This window comes from Lampetra fluviatilis, unplaced genomic scaffold (assembly GCF_964198595.1).
Source record: "Lampetra fluviatilis unplaced genomic scaffold, kcLamFluv1.1 SCAFFOLD_514, whole genome shotgun sequence".
Lineage (NCBI taxonomy): Eukaryota > Metazoa > Chordata > Hyperoartia > Petromyzontiformes > Petromyzontidae > Lampetra > Lampetra fluviatilis.
The window spans coordinates 31,088-57,566 of record NW_027621293.1 but is presented as its reverse complement, the minus strand read 5'-3'; the positions used below and the strand labels follow the sequence as shown (position 1 = coordinate 57,566).

The 26,479-nt window shown below is 57.4% G+C and overlaps 1 protein-coding gene across 1 annotated transcript in view; it reads left to right on the top strand.

Annotated features, from left to right (window-relative positions):
* Positions 1–25,171, top strand: part of NDUFS3 (NADH:ubiquinone oxidoreductase core subunit S3) — a 31,659-nt gene extending 6,488 nt beyond the window's left edge. Inside the window, exons 3-7 of the mRNA XM_078885393.1 lie at positions 6,925–7,022; positions 14,747–14,896; positions 17,099–17,224; positions 23,159–23,278; positions 24,099–25,171. Coding sequence (XP_078741519.1) covers positions 6,925–7,022; positions 14,747–14,896; positions 17,099–17,224; positions 23,159–23,278; positions 24,099–24,251 — 647 coding nt within the window. The 3' untranslated portion in view covers positions 24,252–25,171. The remainder of the gene's footprint in view (positions 1–6,924; positions 7,023–14,746; positions 14,897–17,098; positions 17,225–23,158; positions 23,279–24,098) is intronic.
* Positions 25,172–26,479: the final 1,308 nt, after the last annotated feature.

The following is a 26,479-nucleotide window of genomic DNA, read 5'->3' as shown; positions in this document are numbered from 1 at the left end:
ACTCACCCACTCACCCACTCACCCACCCCCACTCACCCCACTCACCCCACTCAACCACCCCCCCACCCGCCCACCCCCCCCACTCAACCACTCCCCCACTCACCCATCTCCCCCACTCCCCCACTCACCCACTCCCCCACTCACCGACCCCCCCACTCACCCACCCCCCACTCACCCACTCCCCCACTCACCCACTCCCCCACTCACCCCCCCCCACTCACCCACTCACCCACCCCCCCACTCACCGACCCCCCCACTCACCCACCCCCCACTCACCCACTCCCCCACTCACCCACCCCCCCACTCACCGACCCCCCCACTCACCCACCCCCCCACTCACCCACCCCCCCCACTCACCCACCCCCCCCACTCACCCACCCCCCCACTCCCCCACTCACCCCACTCACCCCACTCACCCCACTCACCGCTACTGCTACGCTTGCCATTCTTTTTCCACAGCTACCGTGCGCCCCGTTGATGCGGTGGAGCGGGAGAAGTTGGTGGCTCGCTCACCCGCTCGCTCGCCCACACACCCACTCGCCAACTCACCCACTCGCTCACCTGCTCGCTCACCCACCCACCCGCTCACCCACCCACCCACTCGCTCACTCACCCACTCACTCACCCGCTCGCTCACTGACCCACACACTCGCTCGCTCACACCGCTCGCTCACCCTCTCACTCACCCACCCACCCCCCCACTCACTCACTCACCCACTCACCCACCCACCCCCCCACTCACTCACCCACTCACCCACCCCCCACTCGCTCACTCACCCACTCACCCACCCACCCCCCCACTCGCTCACTCACCCACTCACCCACCCACCCCCCCACTCACCCACTCACCCACTCACCCACTCACCCACCCTCCCACTCGCTCACTCACCCACTCACCCACTCGCTCACTCACCCACTCACCCACCCACCCCCTCACTCACTCACCCCACTCACCCACCCACCCCCCACTCGCTCACTCACCCACTCACCCACTCACCCACCCACCCCCCCACTCACTCACCCACTCACCCACCCACCCCCCCACTCGCTCACTCACCCACTCACCCACTCACCCACTCACCCACCCACCCCCCCACCACTCGCTCACTCACCCACTCACCCACCCACCCCCCCACTCACCCACTCACCCACCCACCCCCACCACTCACTCACCCACTCACCCCACTCACCCCCCCCACTCACCGCTACTCTCGCCATTCTCTCTCCGCAGCTACCGTGCGCCCCGTTGATGCGGTGGAGCGGGAGAAGTTGGTGGCTCGCTCACCCGCTCACCCACACACTCGCTCACTCTCTCACTCCCCCACTCTCTCACTCACCCACTCACCCACTCACCCACCCACCCCCCACTCGCTCACTCACCCACTCACCCACTCACCCACCAACTCACCCACCCACTCACTCACCCACTCACTCACCCACTCACCCACCCACCCCCCACTCGCTCATTCACCCACTCACCCACCCACCCCCCTACTCGCTCACATCACCCACTCACCCACCCACCCCCCACTCACCCACTCACCCACCCACCCCCCCACTCGCTCACTCACCCACTCACCCACCCCCCACTCGCTCACATCACCCCACTCACCCACCCACCCCCCTACTCGCTCACTCACCCACTCACCCACCCACCCCCCCACTCGCTCACTCACCCACTCACCCACCCACCCCCCACTCGCTCACATCACCCACCCACCCCCCCACTCGCTCTCTCACCCACTCACCCACCCACCCCCCCACTCGCTCAACTCATCCACTCACCCACCCACCCCCCACTCGCTCACTCACCCACTCACCCACTCACCCACCCACCCCCCCACTCGCTCACTCACCCACTCACCCACTCACCCACCCCACCCACTCGCTCACTCACCCACTCACCCACCCACCCCCCCCACTCGCTCACTCACCCACTCACCCACTCACCCACTCACCCACCCACCCCCCCACTCGCTCACTCACCCACTCACCCCCCCACTCGCTCACTCACCCACTCACCCACCCACCCCCCCACTCGCTCACTCACCCACTCACCCACCCACCCCCCCACTCGCTCACTCACCCACTCACCCACTCACCCACTCACCCACCCACTCGCTCACACACCCACTCTCTCACTCACCCACCCACTCGCTCACTCACCCACTCTCTCACTCACCCACCCACTCGCTCACTCACCCACTCTCTCACTCACCCACTCACCCACTCACCCACCCACCCCCCCACTCGCTCACTCACCCACTCACCCACTCACCCACTCACCCACCCACCCCCCCACTCGCTCACTCACCCACTCACCCACCCACCCCGCCACTCGCTCACTCACCCACTCACCCACTCACCCTCTCACCCACCCACCCCCCCACTCGCTCACTCACCCACTCACCCACCCACTCGCTCACTCACCCACTCACCCACCCACCCCCCCACTCGCTCACTCACCCACTCACCCACTCTCTCACTCACCCACTCACCCACTCACCCACCCACCCCCCCACTCGCTCACTCACCCACCCACCCACCCACCCCACTCACCGCTTCTCTCGCCATTCTCTCTCCGCAGCTACCGTGCGCCCCGTTGATGCGGTGGAGCGGGCGAAGTTGGTGGCTCGCTCTCCCGCTCACCCACACACTCGCTCACTCTCTCACTCACCCACTCACCCACCCACCCCCCCACTCGCTCACTCACCCACTCACCCACTCACCCACTCACCCACCCACCCCCCCACTCGCTCACTCACCCACTCACCCACCCCACCCCGCCACTCGCTCACTCACCCACTCACCCACTCACCCTCTCACCCACCCACCCCCCCACTCGCTCACTCACCCACTCACCCACCCACTCGCTCACTCACCCACTCACCCACCCACCCCCCACTCGCTCACTCACCCACTCACCCACTCTCTCACTCACCCACTCACCCACTCACCCACCCACCCCCCCCACTCGCTCACTCACCCACCCACCCACCCACCCCACTCACCGCTACTCTCGCCATTCTCTCTCCGCAGCTACCGTGCGCCCCGTTGATGCGGTGGAGCGGGCGAAGTTGGTGGCTCGCTCTCCCCCGCTCACCCACACACTCGCTCACTCTCTCACTCACCCACTCTCTCACTCACCCACTCACCCACTCACCCACCCACCCCCCCACTCGCTCACTCACTCACCCACTCACCCACCCACCCCCCCACTCGCTCACTCACCCACCCACCCCCCCACTCGCTCACTCACCACTCACCCACCCACCCCCCCCACTCACTCACCCACTCACCCACCCACCCCCCACTCGCTCACCTCACCCACTCACCCACTCACTCACCCACCCCCCCACTCGCTCACATCACCCACTCACCCACTCACCCCCCCACTCACTCACCCACTCACCCACTCACCCACCCACCCCCCCCCACTCACCCACTCACTCACCCACCCACCCACCCCACTCACCGCTACTCTCGCCATTCTCTCTCCGCAGCTACCGTGCGCCCCGTTGATGCGGTGGAGCGGGAGAAGTTGGTGGCTCGCTCACCCGCTCACCCACACACTCGCTCACTCTCTCACTCACCCACTCTCTCACTCACCCACTCACCCACCCCCCACTCGCTCACTCACCCACTCACCCACCAACTCACCGACCCACTCACCCACTCACTCACCCACTCACCCACCCACCCCCCACTCGCTCACTCACCCACTCACCCACTCACTCACCCACTCACTCGCTCACTCACCCACTCACCCACCCACCCCCCCACTCGCTCACTCACCCACTCACCCACTCACCCCCCCCACTCACTCGCTCACTCACCCACTCACCCACCCACCCCCCCACTCGCTCACTCACCCACTCACCCACCCACCCCCCCACTCACTCGCTCACTCACCCACTCACCCACCCACCCCCCCACTCACTCGCTCACTCACCCACTCACCCACCCACCCCCCCACTCACTCACCCACCCACCCACCCCCCCACTCACTCACCCACCCACTCACCCACCCACCCCCCCACTCGCTCACTCACCCACTCACCCACCCACCCCCCCACTCACTCGCTCACTCACCCACTCACTCACCCACCCCCCCACTCGCTCACTCACCCACTCACCCACCAACCCCCCCACTCGCTCACTCACCCACTCACCCACCCACCCCCCCACTCGCTCACTCACCCACTCACCCACCCACCCCCCCACTCGCTCACCCACCCACCCACCCACCCACCCCCCCACTCGCTCACTCACCCACTCACCCACCCACCCCCCCCACTCGCTCACTCACCCACTCACCCACCCACCCCCCCACTCGCTCACTCACCCACTCACCCACTCACCCACTCACCCACCCACCCCCCCACTCGCTCACTCACCCACTCACCCACCCACCCCGCCACTCGCTCACTCACCCACTCACCCACTCACCCTCTCACCCACCCACCCCCCCACTCGCTCACTCACCCACTCACCCACCCACTCGCTCACTCACCCACTCACCCACCCACCCCCCACTCGCTCACTCACCCACTCACCCACTCTCTCACTCACCCACTCACCCACTCACCCACCCACCCCCCCCACTCGCTCACTCACCCACCCACCCCACCCACCCCACTCACCGCTACTCTCGCCATTCTCTCTCCGCAGCTACCGTGCGCCCCGTTGATGCGGTGGAGCGGGCGAAGTTGGTGGCTCGCTCTCCCGCTCACCCACACACTCGCTCACTCTCTCACTCACCCACTCTCTCACTCACCCACTCACCCACTCACCCACCCACCCCCCCACTCGCTCACTCACTCACCCACTCACCCACCCACCCCCCCACTCGCTCACTCACCCACCCACCCCCCCACTCGCTCACTCACCCACTCACCCACCCACCCCCCCACTCACTCACCCACTCACCCACCCACCCCCCCACTCGCTCACTCACCCACTCACCCACTCACTCACCCACCCCCCCACTCGCTCACTCACCCACTCACCCACTCACCCCCCCACTCACTCACCCACTCACCCACTCACCCACCCACCCCCCCACTCACCCACTCACTCACCCACCCACCCACCCCACTCACCGCTACTCTCGCCATTCTCTCTCCGCAGCTACCGTGCGCCCCGTTGATGCGGTGGAGCGGGAGAAGTTGGTGGCTCGCTCACACCCGCTCACCCACACACTCGCTCACTCTCTCACTCACCCACTCTCTCACTCACCCACTCACCCACCCCCCACTCGCTCACTCACCCACTCACCCACCAACTCACCGACCCACTCACCCACTCACTCACCCACTCACCCACCCACCCCCCACTCGCTCACTCACCCACTCACCCACTCACTCACCCACTCACTCGCTCACTCACCCACTCACCCACCCACCCCCCCACTCGCTCACTCACCCACTCACCCACTCACCCCCCCACTCACTCGCTCACTCACCCACTCACCCACCCACCCCCCCACTCGCTCACTCACCCACTCACCCACCCACCCCCCCACTCACTCGCTCACTCACCCACTCACCCACCCACCCCCCCACTCACTCGCTCACTCACCCACTCACCCACCCACCCCCCCACTCACTCACCCACCCACCCACCCCCCCACTCACTCACCCACCCACTCACCCACCCACCCCCCCCACTCGCTCACTCACCCACTCACCCACCCACCCCCCCCACTCACTCGCTCACTCACCCACTCACTCACCCACCCCCCCACTCGCTCACTCACCCACTCACCCACCAACCCCCCCACTCGCTCACTCACCCACTCACCCACCCACCCCCCCACTCGCTCACTCACCCACTCACCCACCCACCCCCCCACTCGCTCACCCACCCACCCACCCACCCACCCCCCCACTCGCTCACTCACCCACTCACCCACCCACCCCCCCACTCGCTCACTCACCCACTCACTCACCCACCCCCCCACTCGCTCACTCACCCACTCACCCACCCACCCCCCCACTCGCTCACTCACCCACTCACCCACCAACCCCCCCACTCGCTCACTCACCCACTCACCCACCCACCCCCCCCACTCGCTCACCCACCCACCCACCCACCCCACTCACCGCTACTCTCGCCATTCTCTCTCCGCAGCTACCGTGCGCCCCGTTGATGCGGTGGAGCGGGCGAAGTTGGTGGCTCGCTCACCCGCTCACCCACACACTCGCTCACTCTCTCACTCACCCACTCTCTCACTCACCCACTCACCCACTCACCCACCCACCCCCCCACTCGCTCACTCACCCACACACTCGCTCACTCTCTCACTCACCCACTCTCTCACTCACCCACTCACTCGCTCACTCACCCACCCACCCACCCACTCACCCACCCACCCCCCACTCGATCACTCACCCACTCACCCACCCACCCACCCCCCCACTCGCTCACTCACCCACTCACCCACCCACCCCCCCACTCGCTCACTCACCCACTCACCCACCCACCCCCCCACTCACCCACCCACCCCCCACTCGATCACTCACCCACTCACCCACCCACCCACCCACCCCACTCACCGCTACTCTCGCCATTCTCTCTCCGCAGCTACCGTGCGCCCCGTTGATGCGGTGCAGCGGGCGAAGTTGGTGGCTCGCTCACCCGCTCACCCACACACTCGCTCACTCTCTCACTCACCCACCCCCCCACTCGCTCACTCACCCACCCACCCCCCCACTCACTCACCCACTCACCCCCCCACTCGCTCACTCACCCACTCACCCCCCCACTCACTCACCCACCCACCCACCCACCCCCCCACTCACTCACCCACTCACCCCCCCACTCGCTCACTCACCCACTCACCCCCCCACTCGCTCACTCACCCACTCACCCACCCACTCACCCCCCCCACTCACCGCTACGCTCGCCATTCTCTCTCCGCAGCTACCGTGCGCCCCGTTGATGCGGTGGAGCGGGCGAAGTTGGTGGCCTTCGGGGAGTACGTGGCAGAGATCCTGCCCAAGTACGTGCAGCAGGCACAGGTACTCACACTGGGACTCACACTCACACTGGTACACAGGGACTCACACTGGGACTCACACTGGTACACAGGGACTCACACTGGGACTCACACTGGTACACAGGGACTCACACTGGGACTCACACTGGGACTCACACTCACACAAGGACTCACACTCACACTGGTACACAGGGACTCACACTGGGACTCACACTGGGACTCACACTCACACTGGGACTCACACAGGGACTCACACTCACACAAGGACTCACACTCACACTGGTACACAGGGACTCACACTGGGACTCACACAGGGACTCACACTCACACAAGGACTCACACTCACACTGGTACACAGGGACTCACACTGGGACTCACACAGGGACTCACACTCACACAAGGACTCACACTCACACTGGTACACAGGGACTCACACAGGGACTCACACTGGGACTCACACTCACACAAGGACTCACACTCACACTGGTACACAGGGACTCACACTGGGACTCACACAGGGACTCACACTCACACAAGGACTCACACTCACACTCGTACACAGGGACTCACACTGGGACTCACACTGGGACTCACACTCACACAAGGACTCACACTCACACTGGGACTCACACTGGTACACAGGGACTCACACTGGACTCACACTGGGACTCACACTCACACAAGGACTCACACTCACACTGGTACACAGGGACTCACACTGGGACTCACACAGGGACTCACACTCACACAAGGACTCACACTCACACTGGTACACAGGGACTCACACTGGGACTCACACTGGGACTCACACTGGTACACAGGGACTCACACTGGGACTCACACAGGGACTCACAGCTACTCACACTGGACTCACACTGGGACTCACACTGGGACTCACAGCTACTCACACTGGGACTCACACTGGGACTCACACTGGGACTCACACTGGACTCACACTGGGACTCACTCTGGGACTCGCACTGGACTCACACTGGGACTCACACTGGACTCACACTGGACTCACACTGGGACTCACACTGGGACTCACACTGGACTCACACTGGACTCACACTGGGACTCACTCTGGGACTCACACTGGACTCACACTGGACTCACACTGGGACTCACACTGGACTCACACTGGACTCACACTGGGACTCACACTGGGACTCACACTGGACTCACACTGGGACTCACACTGGGACTCACACTGGGACTCACACTGGACTCACACTGGGACTCACACTGGGACTCACACTGGGACTCACTCTGGGACTCACACTGGGACTCACACTGGGACTCACACTGGACTCACACTGGGACTCACACTGGGACTCACACTGGACTCACACTGGGACTCACACTGGGACTCACACTGGACTCGCACTGGGACTCACACTGGGACTCACACTGGACTCACACTGGACTCACACTGGACTCACACTGGACTCACACTGGGACTCACACTGGACTCACACTGGGACTCACACTGGGACTCACACTGGGACTCACACTGGGACTCACTCTGGGACTCACACTCTGGGACTCACACTGAGACTCACACTGGACTCACTCTGGACTCACACTGAGACTCACACTGGACTCACACTGGACTCACACTGGACTCACTCTGGGACTCACACTGGACTCACTCTGGGACTCACACTGGACTCACACTGGGACTCACACTGGGACTCACACTGGGACTCACACTGGACTCACTCTAGGACTCACACTGGGACTCACACTGGGACTCACTCTGGGACTCACACTGGGACTCACACTGGGACTCACACTGGACTCACACTGGGACTCACACTGGGACTCACTCTGGGACTCACACTGGACTCACTCTGGGACTCACACTGGACTCACTCTGGGACTCACACTGGGACTCACACTGGGACTCACACTGGACTCACACTGGGACTCACACTGGGACTCACACTGGGACTCACACTGGACTCACACTGGGACTCACTCTGGACTCACACTGGGACTCACACTGGACTCACTCTGGGACTCACACTGGGACTCACACTGGGACTCACACTGGGACTCACACTGGACTCACTCTGGGACTCACACTGTGACTCACACTGGGACTCACACTGGGACTCACACTGGGACTCACACTGGGACTCACACTGGACTCACACTGGACTCACACTGGGACTCACACTGGGACTCACACTGGACTCACACTGGGACTCACACTGGACTCACACTGGGACTCACACTGGACTCACACTGGGACTCACACTGGACTCACACTGGGACTCACACTGGACTCACACTGGGACTCACACTGGACTCACACTGGGACTCACACTGGACTCACACTGGACTCACACTGGGACTCACACTGGGACTCACACTGGGACTCACACTGGACTCACACTGGGACTCACACTGGGACTCACACTGGACTCACACTGGGACTCACACTGGACTCACACTGGGACTCACACTGGGACTCACACTGGGACTCACACTGGACTCACACTGGGACTCACACTGGGACTCACACTGGGACTCACACTGGACTCACACTGGGACTCACACTGGACTCACACTGGGACTCACACTGGACTCACACTGGGACTCACACTGGACTCACACTGGACTCACACTGGGAATCACACTGGACTCACACTGGACTCACACTGGGACTCACACTTGGACTCACACTGGGACTCACACTGGGACTCACACTGGACTCACGCTGGGACTCACACTGGGACTCACACTTGGACTCACACTGGGACTCACACTGGACTCACACTGGGACTCACACTGGGACTCACACTGGGACTCACACTGGACTCACGCTGGGACTCACACTGGGACTCACACTGGGACTCACTCTGGACTCACACTGGGACTCACTCTGGACTCACACTGGACTCACACTGGGACTCACACTGGGACTCACACTGGGACTCACACTGGACTCACACTGGACTCACACTGGGACTCACACTGGGACTCACTCTGGACTCACACTGGGACTCACTCTGGACTCACACTGGACTCACACTGGGACTCACACTGGGACTCACACTGGGACTCACACTGGACTCACTCTGGGACTCACTCTGGGACTCACACTGGGACTCACACTGGGACTCACTCTGGGACTCACACTGGACTCACACTGGGACTCACACTGGACTCACACTGGGACTCACACTGGACTCACACTGGACTCACACTGGGACTCACACTGGGACTCACTCTGGGACTCACACTGGGACTCACACTGGGACTCACTCTGGGACTCACACTGGACTCACACTGGGACTCACACTGGGACTCACTCTGGGACTCACACTGGGACTCACAGCTACTCAGACTGGGATTCACACTGGGACTCACTCTGGACTCACACTGGACTCACACTGGGACTCACACTGGACTCACACTGGGACTCACACTGGACTCACACTGGGACTCACACTGGGACTCACACTGGACTCACACTGGGACTCACACTGGGACTCACACTGGGACTCACTCTGGACTCACACTGGACTCACACTGGGACTCACACTGGACTCACACTGGGACTCACACTGGACTCACACTGGGACTCACACTGGGACTCACTCTGGGACTCACACTGGACTCACTCTGGGACTCACACTGGACTCACACTGGGACTCACACTGGACTCACACTGGGACTCACACTGGACTCATACTGGGACTCACTCTGGGACTCACACTGGACTCACTCTGGGACTCACACTGGACTCACACTGGACTCACACTGGGACTCACACTGGGACTCACACTGGACTCATACTGGGACTCACTCTGGGACTCACACTGGACTCACTCTGGGACTCACACTGGACTCACACTGGACTCACACTGGGACTCACACTGGGACTCACTCTGGACTCACACTGGACTCACACTGGGACTCACACTGGACTCACACTGGGACTCACACTGGACTCACACTGGGACTCACACTGGACTCATACTGGGACTCACACTGGACTCACACTGGGACTCACACTGGGACTCACACTGGGACTCACACTGGACTCACACTGGGACTCACACTGGACTCACACTGGGACTCACACTGGGACTCACAGCTACTCAGACTGGATTCACACTGGGACTCACTCTGGACTCACACTGGACTCACACTGGGACTCACACTGGACTCACACTGGGACTCACACTGGACTCACACTGGGACTCACACTGGGACTCACACTGGACTCACACTGGGACTCACACTGGGACTCACTCTGGACTCACACTGGACTCACACTGGGACTCACACTGGACTCACACTGGGACTCACACTGGACTCACACTGGGACTCACACTGGGACTCACTCTGGGACTCACACTGGGACTCACACTGGACTCACACTGGACTCACAATGGGACTCACACTGGGACTCACACTGGACTCACTCTGGGACTCACACTGGGACTCACACTGGACTCACACTGGACTCACACTGGGACTCACACTGGGACTCACTCTGGGACTCACACTGGACTCACTCTGGGACTCACACTGGACTCACACTGGACTCACACTGGACTCACACTGGGACTCACACTGGGACTCACACTGGACTCACACTGGACTCACACTGGACTCACACTGGACTCACACTGGACTCACACTGGACTCACACTGGACTCACACTGGGACTCACACTGGACTCACACTGGACTCACACTGGACTCACACTGGGACTCACACTGGACTCACACTGGACTCACACTGGGACTCACACTGGGACTCACACTGGACTCACACTGGACTCACACTGGGACTCACACTGGACTCACACTGGGACTCACACTGGGACTCACACTGGACTCACACTGGGACTCACTCTGGGACTCACACTGGGACTCACTCTGGACTCACTCTGGGACTCACACTGGGACTCACACTGGGACTCACTCTGGGACTCACACTGGACTCACACTGGGACTCACTCTGGGACTCACACTGGACTCACACTGGGACTCACACTGGGACTCACTCTGGACTCACACTGGGACTCACACTGGACTCACACTGGGACTCACTCTGGGACTCACACTGGACTCACTCTGGGACTCACACTGGACTCACACTGGGACTCACACTGGGACTCACTCTGGGACTCACTCTGGGACTCACACTGGGACTCACTCTGGGACTCACACTGGACTCACACTGGGACTCACACTGGGACTCACACTGGACTCACACTGGACTCACACTGGGACTCACACTGGACTCACACTGGACTCACACTGGACTCACACTGGACTCACACTGGGACTCACTCTGGGACTCACACTGGACTCACACTGGACTCACACTGGGACTCACACTGGGACTCACACTGGACTCACACTGGACTCACACTGGGACTCACACTGGACTCACACTGGACTCACACTGGACTCACACTGGACTCACACTGGGACTCACACTGGACTCACACTGGGACTCACACTGGACTCACACTGGACTCACACTGGGACTCACACTGGGACTCACACTGGACTCACACTGGACTCACACTGGACTCACACTGGGACTCACACTGGACTCACACTGGACTCACACTGGACTCACTCTGGGACTCACACTGGGACTCACACTGGACTCACACTGGACTCACACTGGGACTCACACTGGTCTCACACTGGACTCACACTGGACTCACACTGGACTCACACTGGGACTCACACTGGACTCACACTGGACTCACACTGGACTCACACTGGACTCACACTGGACTCACTCTGGGACTCACACTGGGACTCACACTGGACTCACACTGGACTCACACTGGGACTCACACTGGACTCACACTGGACTCACACTGGACTCACACTGGACTCACACTGGGACTCACACTGGACTCACACTGGGACTCACACTGGACTCACACTGGACTCACACTGGGACTCACACTGGGACTCACACTGGACTCACACTGGACTCACACTGGACTCACACTGGGACTCACACTGGACTCACACTGGACTCACACTGGACTCACACTGGGACTCACACTGGGACTCACACTGGACTCACACTGGACTCACACTGGACTCACACTGGACTCACACTGGGACTCACTCTGGGACTCACACTGGACTCACACTGGACTCACTCTGGGACTCACACTGGACTCACACTGGACTCACACTGGACTCACACTGGGACTCACACTGGACTCACACTGGACTCACACTGGGACTCACACTGGACTCACACTGGACTCACACTGGACTCACACTGGGACTCACACTGGGACTCACACTGGACTCACACTGGGACTCACACTGGGACTCACACTGGACTCACACTGGACTCACACTGGACTCACACTGGGACTCACTCTGGGACTCACACTGGGACTCACACTCACACTGTTAATGATGATGGTGATGATGTTAATGATGATGATGGTGATGATGTTAATGATGATGATGATGGTGATGATGGTGATGATGCTGACGATGTTAATGCTGATGATGGTGATGATGTTAATGATGATGATGGTGATGATGCTGATGATGCTGATGATGTTAATGCTGATGATGGTGATGATGCTGATGATGTTAATGATGATGATGGTGATGATGTTAATGATGATGATGGTGATGATGCTGATGATGTTAATGATGATGATGGTGATGATGTTAATGATGATGATGATGGTGATGATGCTGATGATGCTGATGATGTTAATGATGATGATGGTGATGATGTTAATGATGCTGATGATGGTGATGATGCTGATGATGCTGATGATGTTAATGCTGATGATGGTGATGATGTTAATGATGATGATGATGGTGATGATGGTGATGATGGTGATGATGTTAATGCTGATGATGGTGATGATGTTAATGATGATGATGGTGATGATGCTGACGATGTTAATGCTGATGATGGTGATGATGTTAATGATGATGATGGTGATGATGCTGATGATGATGATGATGAAGATGCTGATGATGTTAATGCTGATGATGGTGATGATGTTAATGACGATGATGGTGATGATGTTAATGATGATGATGATGAAGATGCTGATGATGTTAATGCTGATGATGGTGATGATGTTAATGATGATGATGATGGTGATGATGTTAATGATGATGATGCTGATGATGTTAATGCTGGTGATGATGCTGATGATGATGTTAATGATAATGATGATGCTGATGATGTTAATGCTGATGATGGTGATGATGTTAATGCTGATGATGGTGATGTTAATGCTGGTGATGATGCTGATGATGATGTTAATGCTGCTGATGATGATGGTGATGATGATGTTGCTGCTGCAGGTGATGATGTTAATGCTGATGATGCTGATGCTGCTGCTGATGATGCTGATGATTGATGATGGTGATGATGTTAATGCTGATGATGCTGATGCTGCTGCTGATGATGATGATGATGCTGATGATGATGATGATGCTGATGATGATGATGATGCTGCTGCTGATGATGATGATGCTGATGATGATGATGATGCTGCTGATGATGATGATGCTGATGATGATGATGATGATGCTGCTGATGATGATGCTGCTGATGATGATGATGATGCTGCTGATGATGCTGCTGATGATGATGATGCTGATGATGATGATGATGCTGATGCTGCTGCTGCTGATGCTGCTGCTGATGATGATGATGATGCTGATGCTGCTGCTGATGATGCTGCTGCTGCTGATGATGATGCTGCAGGTGACGTGTCACAACGAGTTGGAGCTGCTGATCCACCCCGAGGGAGTGGTGCCTCTCGTCAGCTTCCTCAACGACCACACGAACGCACAGTTCACGAACCTCACGGATCTCACCGCCATCGATGTGCCAACACGCACACACCGCTTCGAGGTGACACACACACAGTGACACACACACAGTGACACACACACACACAGTGACACACACACACAGTGACACACACACAGTGACACACACAGTGACACACACACACAGTGACACACACACAGTGACACACACACACACACAGTGACACACACACACAGTGACACACACAGTGACACACACACACAGTGACACACACACACAGTGACACACACACACACACAGTGACACACACACACAGTGACACACACCGTGACACACGAACGCCCAGTTCACGAACCTCACGGATCTCACCGCCATCGATGTGCCAACACGCACACACCGCTTCGAGGTGATGACACACACAGTGACACACACACAGTGACACACACACACAGTGACACACACACAGTGACACACACACACACACAGTGACACACACACACAGTGACACACACACACACACACAGTGACACACACACACAGTGACACACACACACAGTGACACACACACAGTGACACACACAGTGACACACACACACAGTGACACACACACACAGTGACACACACACACACAGTGACACACACACACAGTGACACACACACACAGTGACACACACACAGTGACACACACACACAGTGACACACACAGTGACACACACACACAGTGACACACACACACAGTGACACACACACACACAGTGACACACACACACAGTGACACACACACACAGTGACACACACACAGTGACACACACACACAGTGACACACACAGTGACACACACACACAGTGACACACACACAGTGACACACACAGTGACACACACACACAGTGACACACACACACAGTGACACACACACACACAGTGACACACACACACAGTGACACACACACACAGTGACACACACACCGTGACACACGAACGCCCAGTTCACGAACCTCACGGATCTCACCGCCATCGATGTGCCAACACGCACACACCGCTTCGAGGTGATGACACACAGTGACACACACACAGTGACACACACACACCGTGACACACACAGTGACACACAAAGATCCCCCGTATAGCCTTAACAGACTGTAGGGGCAAGTGCTGTTAGCGAGCACCTATGAAGGCCGGAACGGCACACGAGGGGGTGGGTGGCCAGCGCCACGCCCGACCGCCTTTGTCTCCCTAGCGGCGATGTTCACTACACACCGCACCAGGTACTCATTTGAGGCTGAGTCGACCTAGGGGAGGCCCAGGACCGGTTCAGATAATCGTCACTGGTGTTAGCCGTGAGCGGGAATCGAACTCGGGTCGCCGGGTTCATAGCGCAGCGCGCTAACACACACACAGACACACACACACACAGTGACACACACACACACAGTGACACACACACACACAGTGACACACACACAGTGACACATACACACAGTGACACACACACACAGTGACACACACACACAGTGACACACACACACAGTGACACACACACACACAGTGACACACACACACACAGTGACACACACACAGTGACACATACACACAGTGACACACACACACAGTGACACACACACAGTGACACACACACACAGTGACACACACACACACAGTGACACACACACACACAGTGACACACACACAGTGACACACACACAGTGACACATACACACAGTGACACACACACACAGTGACACACACACAGTGACACACACACACAGTGACACACACACAGTGACACACACACAGAGTGACACACACACACAGTGACACACACACACACAGTGACACACACACACACAGTGACACACACACAGTGACACATACACACAGTGACACACACACACAGTGACACACACACACACAGTGACACACACACACACAGTGACACACACACAGTGACACATACACACAGTGACACACACACACAGTGACACACACACACAGTGACACACACACACAGTGACACACACACACACAGTGACACACACACACACAGTGACACACACACAGTGACACATACACACAGTGACACACACACACAGTGACACACACACAGTGACACACACACACAGTGACACACACACACACAGTGACACACACACACACAGTGACACACACACAGTGACACACACACAGTGACACATACACACAGTGACACACACACACAGTGACACACACACAGTGACACACACACACAGTGACACACACAGTGACACACACACTGTGACACACCAGGTGGTGTACAACCTGCTGTCGGTGCGTTTCAACGCGAGGCTGCGGGTGAAGACTTACAGTGACGAGCTCACGCCACTCGACTCACTGTGCAGCGTGCACAAGGCCGCCGACTGGTACGAGAGGGAGGTGAGTTCACTCACTCACCACTCACCTACTCACTCACTCACCTACTCACCTACTCACTCACCCACTCACTCACCTACTCACCTACTCACTCACCCACTCACTCACCTACTCACTCACCCACTCACTCACCTACTCACTCACCCACTCACTCACTCAGCTACTCGCTCACCTACTCACCTACTCACTCACCTACTCACCCACTCACTCACCTACTCACTCACCCACTCACTCACCAGCTCACCAGGTCACCTACTCACTCACCTACTCACCTACTCACTCACCTACTCACCTACTCACTCGCCTACACACTCACCAGCTCACCAGGTCACCTACTCAGTCACCCACTCACTCACCCACTCACTCACCCACTTACCCACTCACTCACCTACTCACTCCCTCACCCACTCACTCACCCACTCACTCACCTACTCACTCACCTCACTCACCTACTCACTCACGTACTCACCAAGTCACTCACCTACTCACTCACCCACTCACCAAGTCACTCACCTACTCACTCACCTACTCACTCATCTAGTCACCTACTCACTCACCTACTCACTCACCTACTCACCTACTCGCCAGGTCACTCACCTACCCACCCACTCACTCACCTACTCACTCACTCACTCACCTACTCACTCACCCACTCACTCACCCACTCACTCACTCACTCACCTACTCACCCACTCACCTACTCACCCACTCACTCACCCACTCACCCACTCACTCACCTACTCACCTACTCACTCACTCACTCACTCACCCACTCACCCACTCACTCACCTACTCACCTACTCACCTACTCACTCACCCACTCACTCACCTACTCACCCACTCACTCACCCACTCACTCACCTACTCACCCACTCACTCACCTACTCACCTACTCACTCACCTACTCACCCACTCACTCACCCACTCACTCACCTACTCACCTACTCACCTACTCACTCAGCTACTCGCTCACCTACTCACCTACTCACTCACCTACTCACCCACTCACTCACCTACTCACTCACCCACTCACTCACCAGCTCACCAGGTCACCTACTCACTCACCTACTCACCTACTCACTCACCTACTCACTCACCTACTCACTCGCCTACACACTCACCAGCTCACCAGGTCACCTACTCAGTCACCCACTCACTCACCCACTCACTCACCCACTTACCCACTCACTCACCTACTCACTCACTCACCCACTCACTCACCCACTCACTCACCTACTCACTCACCTACTCACTCACCTACTCACCTACTCACTCACGTACTCACCAAGTCACTCACCTACTCACTCACCCACTCACCAAGTCACTCACCTACTCACTCACCTACTCACTCATCTAGTCACCTACTCACTCACCTACTCACTCACCTACTCACCTACTCGCCAGGTCACTCACCTACCCACCCACTCACTCACCTACTCACTCACTCACTCACCTACTCACTCACCCACTCACTCACCCACTCACCCACTCACTCACCTATTCACCTACTCACTCACCTACTCACCCACTCACCTACTCACCCACTCACCCACCCACTCACCCACTCACCCACTCACTCACCTACTCACTCACTCACCCACTCACCCACTCACTCACCTACTCACTCACTCACCTACTCACCCACTCACTCACCTACTCACCTACTCACTCACCTACTCACCCACTCACTCACCCACTCACTCACCTACTCACCTACTCACCTCTCCCTGCGTGTGTGTGTAGGTGTGGGACATGTACGGTGTCTTCTTCACCTACTCACCCACTCACCTACTCACTCACCCACTCACTCACCTACCCACTCACTCACTCACCTACTCACCTACCCACTCACTCACTCACCTACTCACCCACTCACTCACCTACTCACTCACCCACTCACTCACCTACTCACTCACTCACTCACCTACTCACTCACCTACTCACTCACCTACTCACTCACTCACCTACTCACTCACCTACTCACCCACTCACTCACCTACTCACTCACTCACCCACTCACCAAGTCACTCACCTACTCACTCACCTACTCACCCACTCACTCACCTACTCACTCACTCACCTACTCACCCACTCACTCACCTACTCACTCACCTACTCACCCACTCACTCACCTACTCACTCACCTACTCACCCACTCACTCACCTACTCACCTACTCACCTACTCACCCACTCACTCACCCACTCACTCACCTACTCACCTACTCACCCACTCACTCACCTACTCACTCACCCACTCACCCACTCACTCACCTACTCACCTACTCACCTACTCACTCACTCACTCACCCACTCACCCACTCACTCACCTACTCACTCACCTACTCACCCACTCACTCACCTACTCACTCACCTACTCACCCACTCACTCACCTACTCACCTACTCACCTACTCACCCACTCACTCACCCACTCACTCACCTACTCACCTACTCACCCACTCACTCACCTACTCACTCACCCACTCACCCACTCACTCACCTACTCACCTACTCACCTACTCACTCACTCACTCACTCACCCACTCACCCACTCACTCACCTACTCACCCACTCACTCACCTACTCACTCACCCACTCACCCACTCACTCACCTACTCACCTACTCACTCACTCACTCACCCACTCACCCACTCACTCACCTACTCACCCACTCACTCACCTACTCACTCACCCACTCACCCACTCACTCACCTACTCACCTACTCACCTACTCACTCACTCACTCACCCACTCACCCACTCACTCACCTACTCACTCACCTACTCACCCACTCACTCACCTACTCACTCACCTACTCACCCACTCACTCACCTACTCACCTACTCACCCACTCACTCACCCACTCACTCACCTACTCACCTACTCACCCACTCACTCACCTACTCACTCACCCACTCACCCACTCACTCACCTACTCACCTACTCACTCACTCACTCACCCACTCACCCACTCACTCACCTACTCACCTACTCACTCACTCACTCACCCACTCACTCACCTACTCACCTACTCACTCACTCACTCACCCACTCACCCACTCACTCACCTACTCACTCACTCACCTACTCACTCACCCACTCACTCACCTACTCACCTACTCACCCACTCACTCACCCACTCACCCACTCACTCACCTACTCACCTACTCACTCACTCACTCACCCACTCACCCACTCACTCACCTACTCACTCACTCACCTACTCACTCACCCACTCACTCACCTACTCACCTCTCCCTGCGTGTGTGTGTAGGTGTGGGACATGTACGGAGTCTTCTTCACCTACTCACCCACTCACTCACTCACCTACTCACCCACTCACTCACTCACCTACTCACCCACTCACTCACTCACCCACTCACTCACTCACTCACCTACTCACTCACTCACCTACTCACTCACCTACTCACCTACTCACTCACCCACTCACTCACCTACTCACCTACTCACTCACCTACTCACCCACTCACTCACCTACTCACCTACTCACTCTCCTACTCACTCACTCACTCACCCACTCACTCACTCACCCACTCACCCACTCACTCACCTACTCACTCACTCACTCACCCACTCACTCACCTACTCACTCACTCACTCACCCACTCACTCACCTACTCACTCACTCACTCACCTACTCACTCACCCACTCACCTACTCACTCACCTACTCACTCACCCACTCACTCACCTACTCACCTCTCCCTGCGTGTGTGTGTAGGTGTGGGACATGTACGGAGTCTTCTTCACCTACTCACCCACTCACTCACTCACCTACTCACCCACTCACTCACTCACCTACTCACCCACTCACTCACTCACTCACTCACTCACTCACTCACTCACCTACTCACTCTCCTACTCACTCACTCACCTACTCACTCACCTACTCACCTACTCACTCACCCACTCACTCACCTACTCACCTACTCACTCACCTACTCACCCACTCACTCACCTACTCACCTACTCACTCTCCTACTCACTCACTCACTCACCCACTCACTCACTCACCCACTCACCCACTCACTCACCTACTCACTCACTCACTCACCCACTCACTCACCTACTCACTCACTCACTCACCTACTCACTCACCCACTCACCTACTCACTCACCCACTCACTCACCCACTCACCCACTCACTCACCTACTCACCTACTCACCTACTCACTCACCTACTCACCCACTCACTCACCCACTCACTCACCTACTCACTCACCTACTCACCCACTCACTCACCTACTCACTCACCTACTCACCCACTCACTCACCTACTCACCTACTCACCTACTCACCCACTCACTCACCCACTCACTCACCTACTCACCTACTCACCCACTCACTCACCTACTCACTCACCCACTCACCCACTCACTCACCTACTCACCTACTCACCTACTCACTCACTCACTCACTCACCACTCACCCACTCACTCACCTACTCACCCACTCACTCACCTACTCACTCACCCACTCACCCACTCACTCACCTACTCACCTACTCACTCACTCACTCACCCACTCACCCACTCACTCACCTACTCACCCACTCACTCACCTACTCACTCACCCACTCACCCACTCACTCACCTACTCACCTACTCACCTACTCACTCACTCACTCACCCACTCACCCACTCACTCACCTACTCACTCACCTACTCACCCACTCACTCACCTACTCACTCACCTACTCACCCACTCACTCACCTACTCACCTACTCACCCACTCACTCACCCACTCACTCACCTACTCACCTACTCACCCACTCACTCACCTACTCACTCACCCACTCACCCACTCACTCACCTACTCACCTACTCACTCACTCACTCACCCACTCACCCACTCACTCACCTACTCACCTACTCACTCACTCACTCACCCACTCACCCACTCACTCACCTACTCACCTACTCACTCACTCACTCACCCACTCACCCACTCACTCACCTACTCACTCACTCACCTACTCACTCACCCACTCACTCACCTACTCACCTACTCACCCACTCACTCACCCACTCACCCACTCACTCACCTACTCACCTACTCACTCACTCACTCACCCACTCACCCACTCACTCACCTACTCACTCACTCACCTACTCACTCACCCACTCACTCACCTACTCACCTCTCCCTGCGTGTGTGTGTAGGTGTGGGACATGTACGGAGTCTTCTTCACCTACTCACCCACTCACTCACTCACCTACTCACCCACTCACTCACTCACCCACTCACTCACCCACTCACTCACTCACTCACCTACTCACCCACTCACTCACTCACCCACTCACTCACTCACTCACCTACTCACTCTCCTACTCACTCACTCACCTACTCACTCACCTACTCACCTACTCACTCACCCACTCACTCACCTACTCACCTACTCACTCACCTACTCACCCACTCACTCACCTACTCACCTACTCACTCTCCTACTCACTCACTCACTCACCCACTCACTCACTCACCCACTCACTCACCCACTCACCCACTCACTCACCTACTCACTCACTCACTCACCCACTCACTCACCTACTCACTCACTCACTCACCTACTCACTCACCCACTCACTCACCCACTCACCTACTCACTCACCCACTCACTCACCCACTCACCCACTCACTCACCTACTCACCTACTCACCTACTCACTCACCTACTCACCCACTCACTCACCCACTCACTCACCTACTCACTCACTCACCCACTCACTCACCTACTCACCTACTCACCTCTCCCTGCGTGTGTGTGTAGGTGTGGGATATGTACGGTGTCTTTTTCACCAACTCACTTACTCACCTACCCACTCACCCACTCACTCACCTACTCACCTACTCACCTACTCACTCACCCACTCACTCACCTACTCACCTATTCACCTCTCCCTGCGTGTGTGTGTAGGTGTGGGATATGTACGGTGTCTTCTTCTCGGCCCACCCGGACCTCCGGCGCATCCTCACCGACTACGGGTTCCAGGGACATCCCTTCCGCAAGGACTTCCCCCTCTCGGGATTCGTGGAGGTGAGTCACTCACTGACTCACTCGCTGAGTCACTCACTCACTGACTCACTCAGTCACTCACTCGCTCGCTGACTCAGTCACTCGCTCAGTCACTCGCTCAGTCACTCGCTCAGTCACTCGCTCACTCGCTCACTCACTCACTCGCTCGCTCACTCACTCACTCGCTGACTTACTCACTCACTCACTCAGTCACTCGCTCACTGACTCACTCACTGAGTCACTGACTCACTCACTCACTCGCTCACTCGCTGACTCACTCACTCACTCACTCACTGACTCACTCACTGACTCACTCGCTGACTCACTCACTCACTCACTGACTCACTGACTCACTCACTGACTACGGGTTCCAGGGACATCCCTTCCGCAAGGACTTCCCCCTCTCGGGATTCGTGGAGGTGAGTCACTCACTGACTCACTCGCTGAGTCACTCACTCACTGACTCACTCAGTCACTCGCTCACTCGCTGACTCGCTCACTCACCCACTCACTCGCTGACTCACTGACTCACTCAGTCACTCACTCACTCACTGACTCACTGATTCACTCACTCACTCACTGACTCACTCGCTGACTCACTCACTGTGGTGGGTGACTCTGTGTGTCTCTGTGTGTCTCTGTGTGTCTCTATGTGTTGACTCTATGGGTGACTCTATGGGTGACTCTCTGGGTGACTCTCTGTGTGCCCCACCAGGTGCGCTACGACGACGAGCTGAAGCGAGTGGTGTGTCTCTATGTGACTCTATGGGTGACTCTCTGGGTGACTCTATGGGTGACTCTATGGGTGACTCTCTGGGTGACTCTCTGTGTGCCCCACCAGGTGCGCTACGACGACGAGCTGAAGCGAGTGGTGGCCGAGCCTCTGGAGCTGAGTCAGGAGTTCCGCAAGTTCGACCTGACCTCCCCGTGGGAGACTTTCCCCGCTCACCGGGGGGCTCTGGACTCCCCCAAAGAGCCCCCCAAACAAGTCTGAGTGGTCACAGCCCCCCCCAGCCCCCCAGCCCCCCAGCAGAATCACACAAAGGCCCCCCGTCATTGGACGGTGTTTAAAACGTGACGTTTTGCAGTAGCAGCATCAGCAGCAGCAGCAGCATCAGAAATAATAAGCGTCATCATCAGCAGCGTCCTCGTCATCAGCATCATCATCATCAGCAGCGTTATCATCAGCAGCAGAAACGGAAGCAGCATCATCAGCAGCGTCATCAGCATCATCAGCAGCAGCGTCGTCATCAGCAGCAGCAGCATCATCATCATCATCAGCACTATCATCATCAGCAGCAGCAGCAACAGCAGCAGCATCATCATCAGCATCAGCAGCAGCGTCATCATCAGCACTATCATCAGCAGCATCGTCATCATCATCGTCACCAACATCATCAGCATCATCAGCAGCGTCATCATCATCAGCATCAGTAGCGTCATCATCAGCATCATCATCAGTAGCGTCATCATCATCAGCAGCGTCATCATCAGCACTATCATCATCAGCAGCAGCAACAGCAGCAGCGTCATCATCAGCATCAGCAGCAGCGTCATCATCAGCACTATCATCAGCAGCATCGTCATCATCAACGTCACCAACATCATCAGCATCATCAGCAGTAGCGTCATCAGCATCATCAGCAGCAGCGTCGTTATCAGCAGCAGCAGCATCAGCAGCAGCGTCATCATCATCAGCACTATCATCTGCAGCATCGTCATCATCATCGTCACCAACATCATCAGCATCATCAGCAGTAGCGTCATCATCATCAGCAGCGTCATCATCATCAGCATCATCATCATCAGCACTATCATCATCATCATCATCGGCACGTGTGTGTGGCACGGGTGGTGTGAGTCGAGTCTGTGGGCTGGGATAATAAAGATGTCTGTGCCTGGAGCTCCACCGCAGATTCTCACGGGAATTCGTTCCTTCACGCACCGGTACAGAATCAAAGCTCCCCCGTGTAGCCTTCATCAGGCTGTAGGGGCAAGTGCCCGGCCGGGTATCGGGGAGGGTACGGGTACGGGGGTAGCCGGTTGCGACCCTGGTGCGGCCGGGTACGGGTACGGGTAGGCCGTGAGTCACTGCTGAGTCACCGTGATTGTCACTCATTTCCCAACGTCTTGTGTCTCTTCTCACAATTCAGGTTCCTAGAATCAACCCACCCGCCATGCCTGCAACGTGGCTTCATCCCAGAGGTCGCAATCGGGTACCCGATACCCGTACCCGGCTGGGTAGGGTACGGGTACGGCCGGGTACGGGTAGGCCGTGAGTCACTGCTGAGTCACCGTGATTGTCACTCATTTCCCAACGTCTTGTGTCTCTTCTCACAATTCAAGTTCCTAGAATCAACCCACCCGCCATGCCTGCAACGTGGCTTCATCCCAGAGGTCGCAATCGGGTACCCGATACCCGTACCCGGCTGGGTAGGGTACGGGTACGGCCGGGTACGGGTAGGCCGTGAGTCACTGCTGAGTCACCGTGATTGTCACTCATTTCCCAACGTCTTGTGTCTCTTCTCACAATTCAAGTTCCTAGAATCAACCCACCCGCCATGCCTGCAACGTGGCTTCATCCCAGAGGTCGCAATCGGGTACCCGATACCCGTACCCGGCTGGGTAGGGTACGGGTACGGCCGGGTACGGGTAGGCCGTGAGTCACTGCTGAGTCACCGTGATTGCCACTCATCTCCCAACGTCTTGTGTCTCTTCTCACAATTCAGGTTCCTAGAATCAACCCACCCGCCATGCCTGCAACGTGGCTTCATCCCAGAGGTCGCAATCATGTACCCGATACCCGTACCCTACCCGATACCCGTACCCTACCCGATACCCGTACCCTCCCCGATACCCGTACCCTACCCGATACCCGTACCCTACCCGATGCCCGTATCCTACCCGATACCCGTACCCTACCCGATGCCCGTACCCTACCCGATGCCCGTACCCTACCCGATGCCCGTACCCTACCCGATGCCCGTACCCTACCCGATGCCCGTACCCTACCCGATACCCGTACCCTACCCGATACCCGTACCCTACCCGATGCCCGTACCCTACCCGATGCCCGTACCCTACCCGATGCCCGTACCCTACCCGATGCCCGTACCCTACCCGATACCCGTACCCTACCCGATGCCCGTACCCTACCCGATGCCCGTACCCTACCCGATGCCCGTACCCTACCCGATACTCGTACCCTACCCGATACCCTTA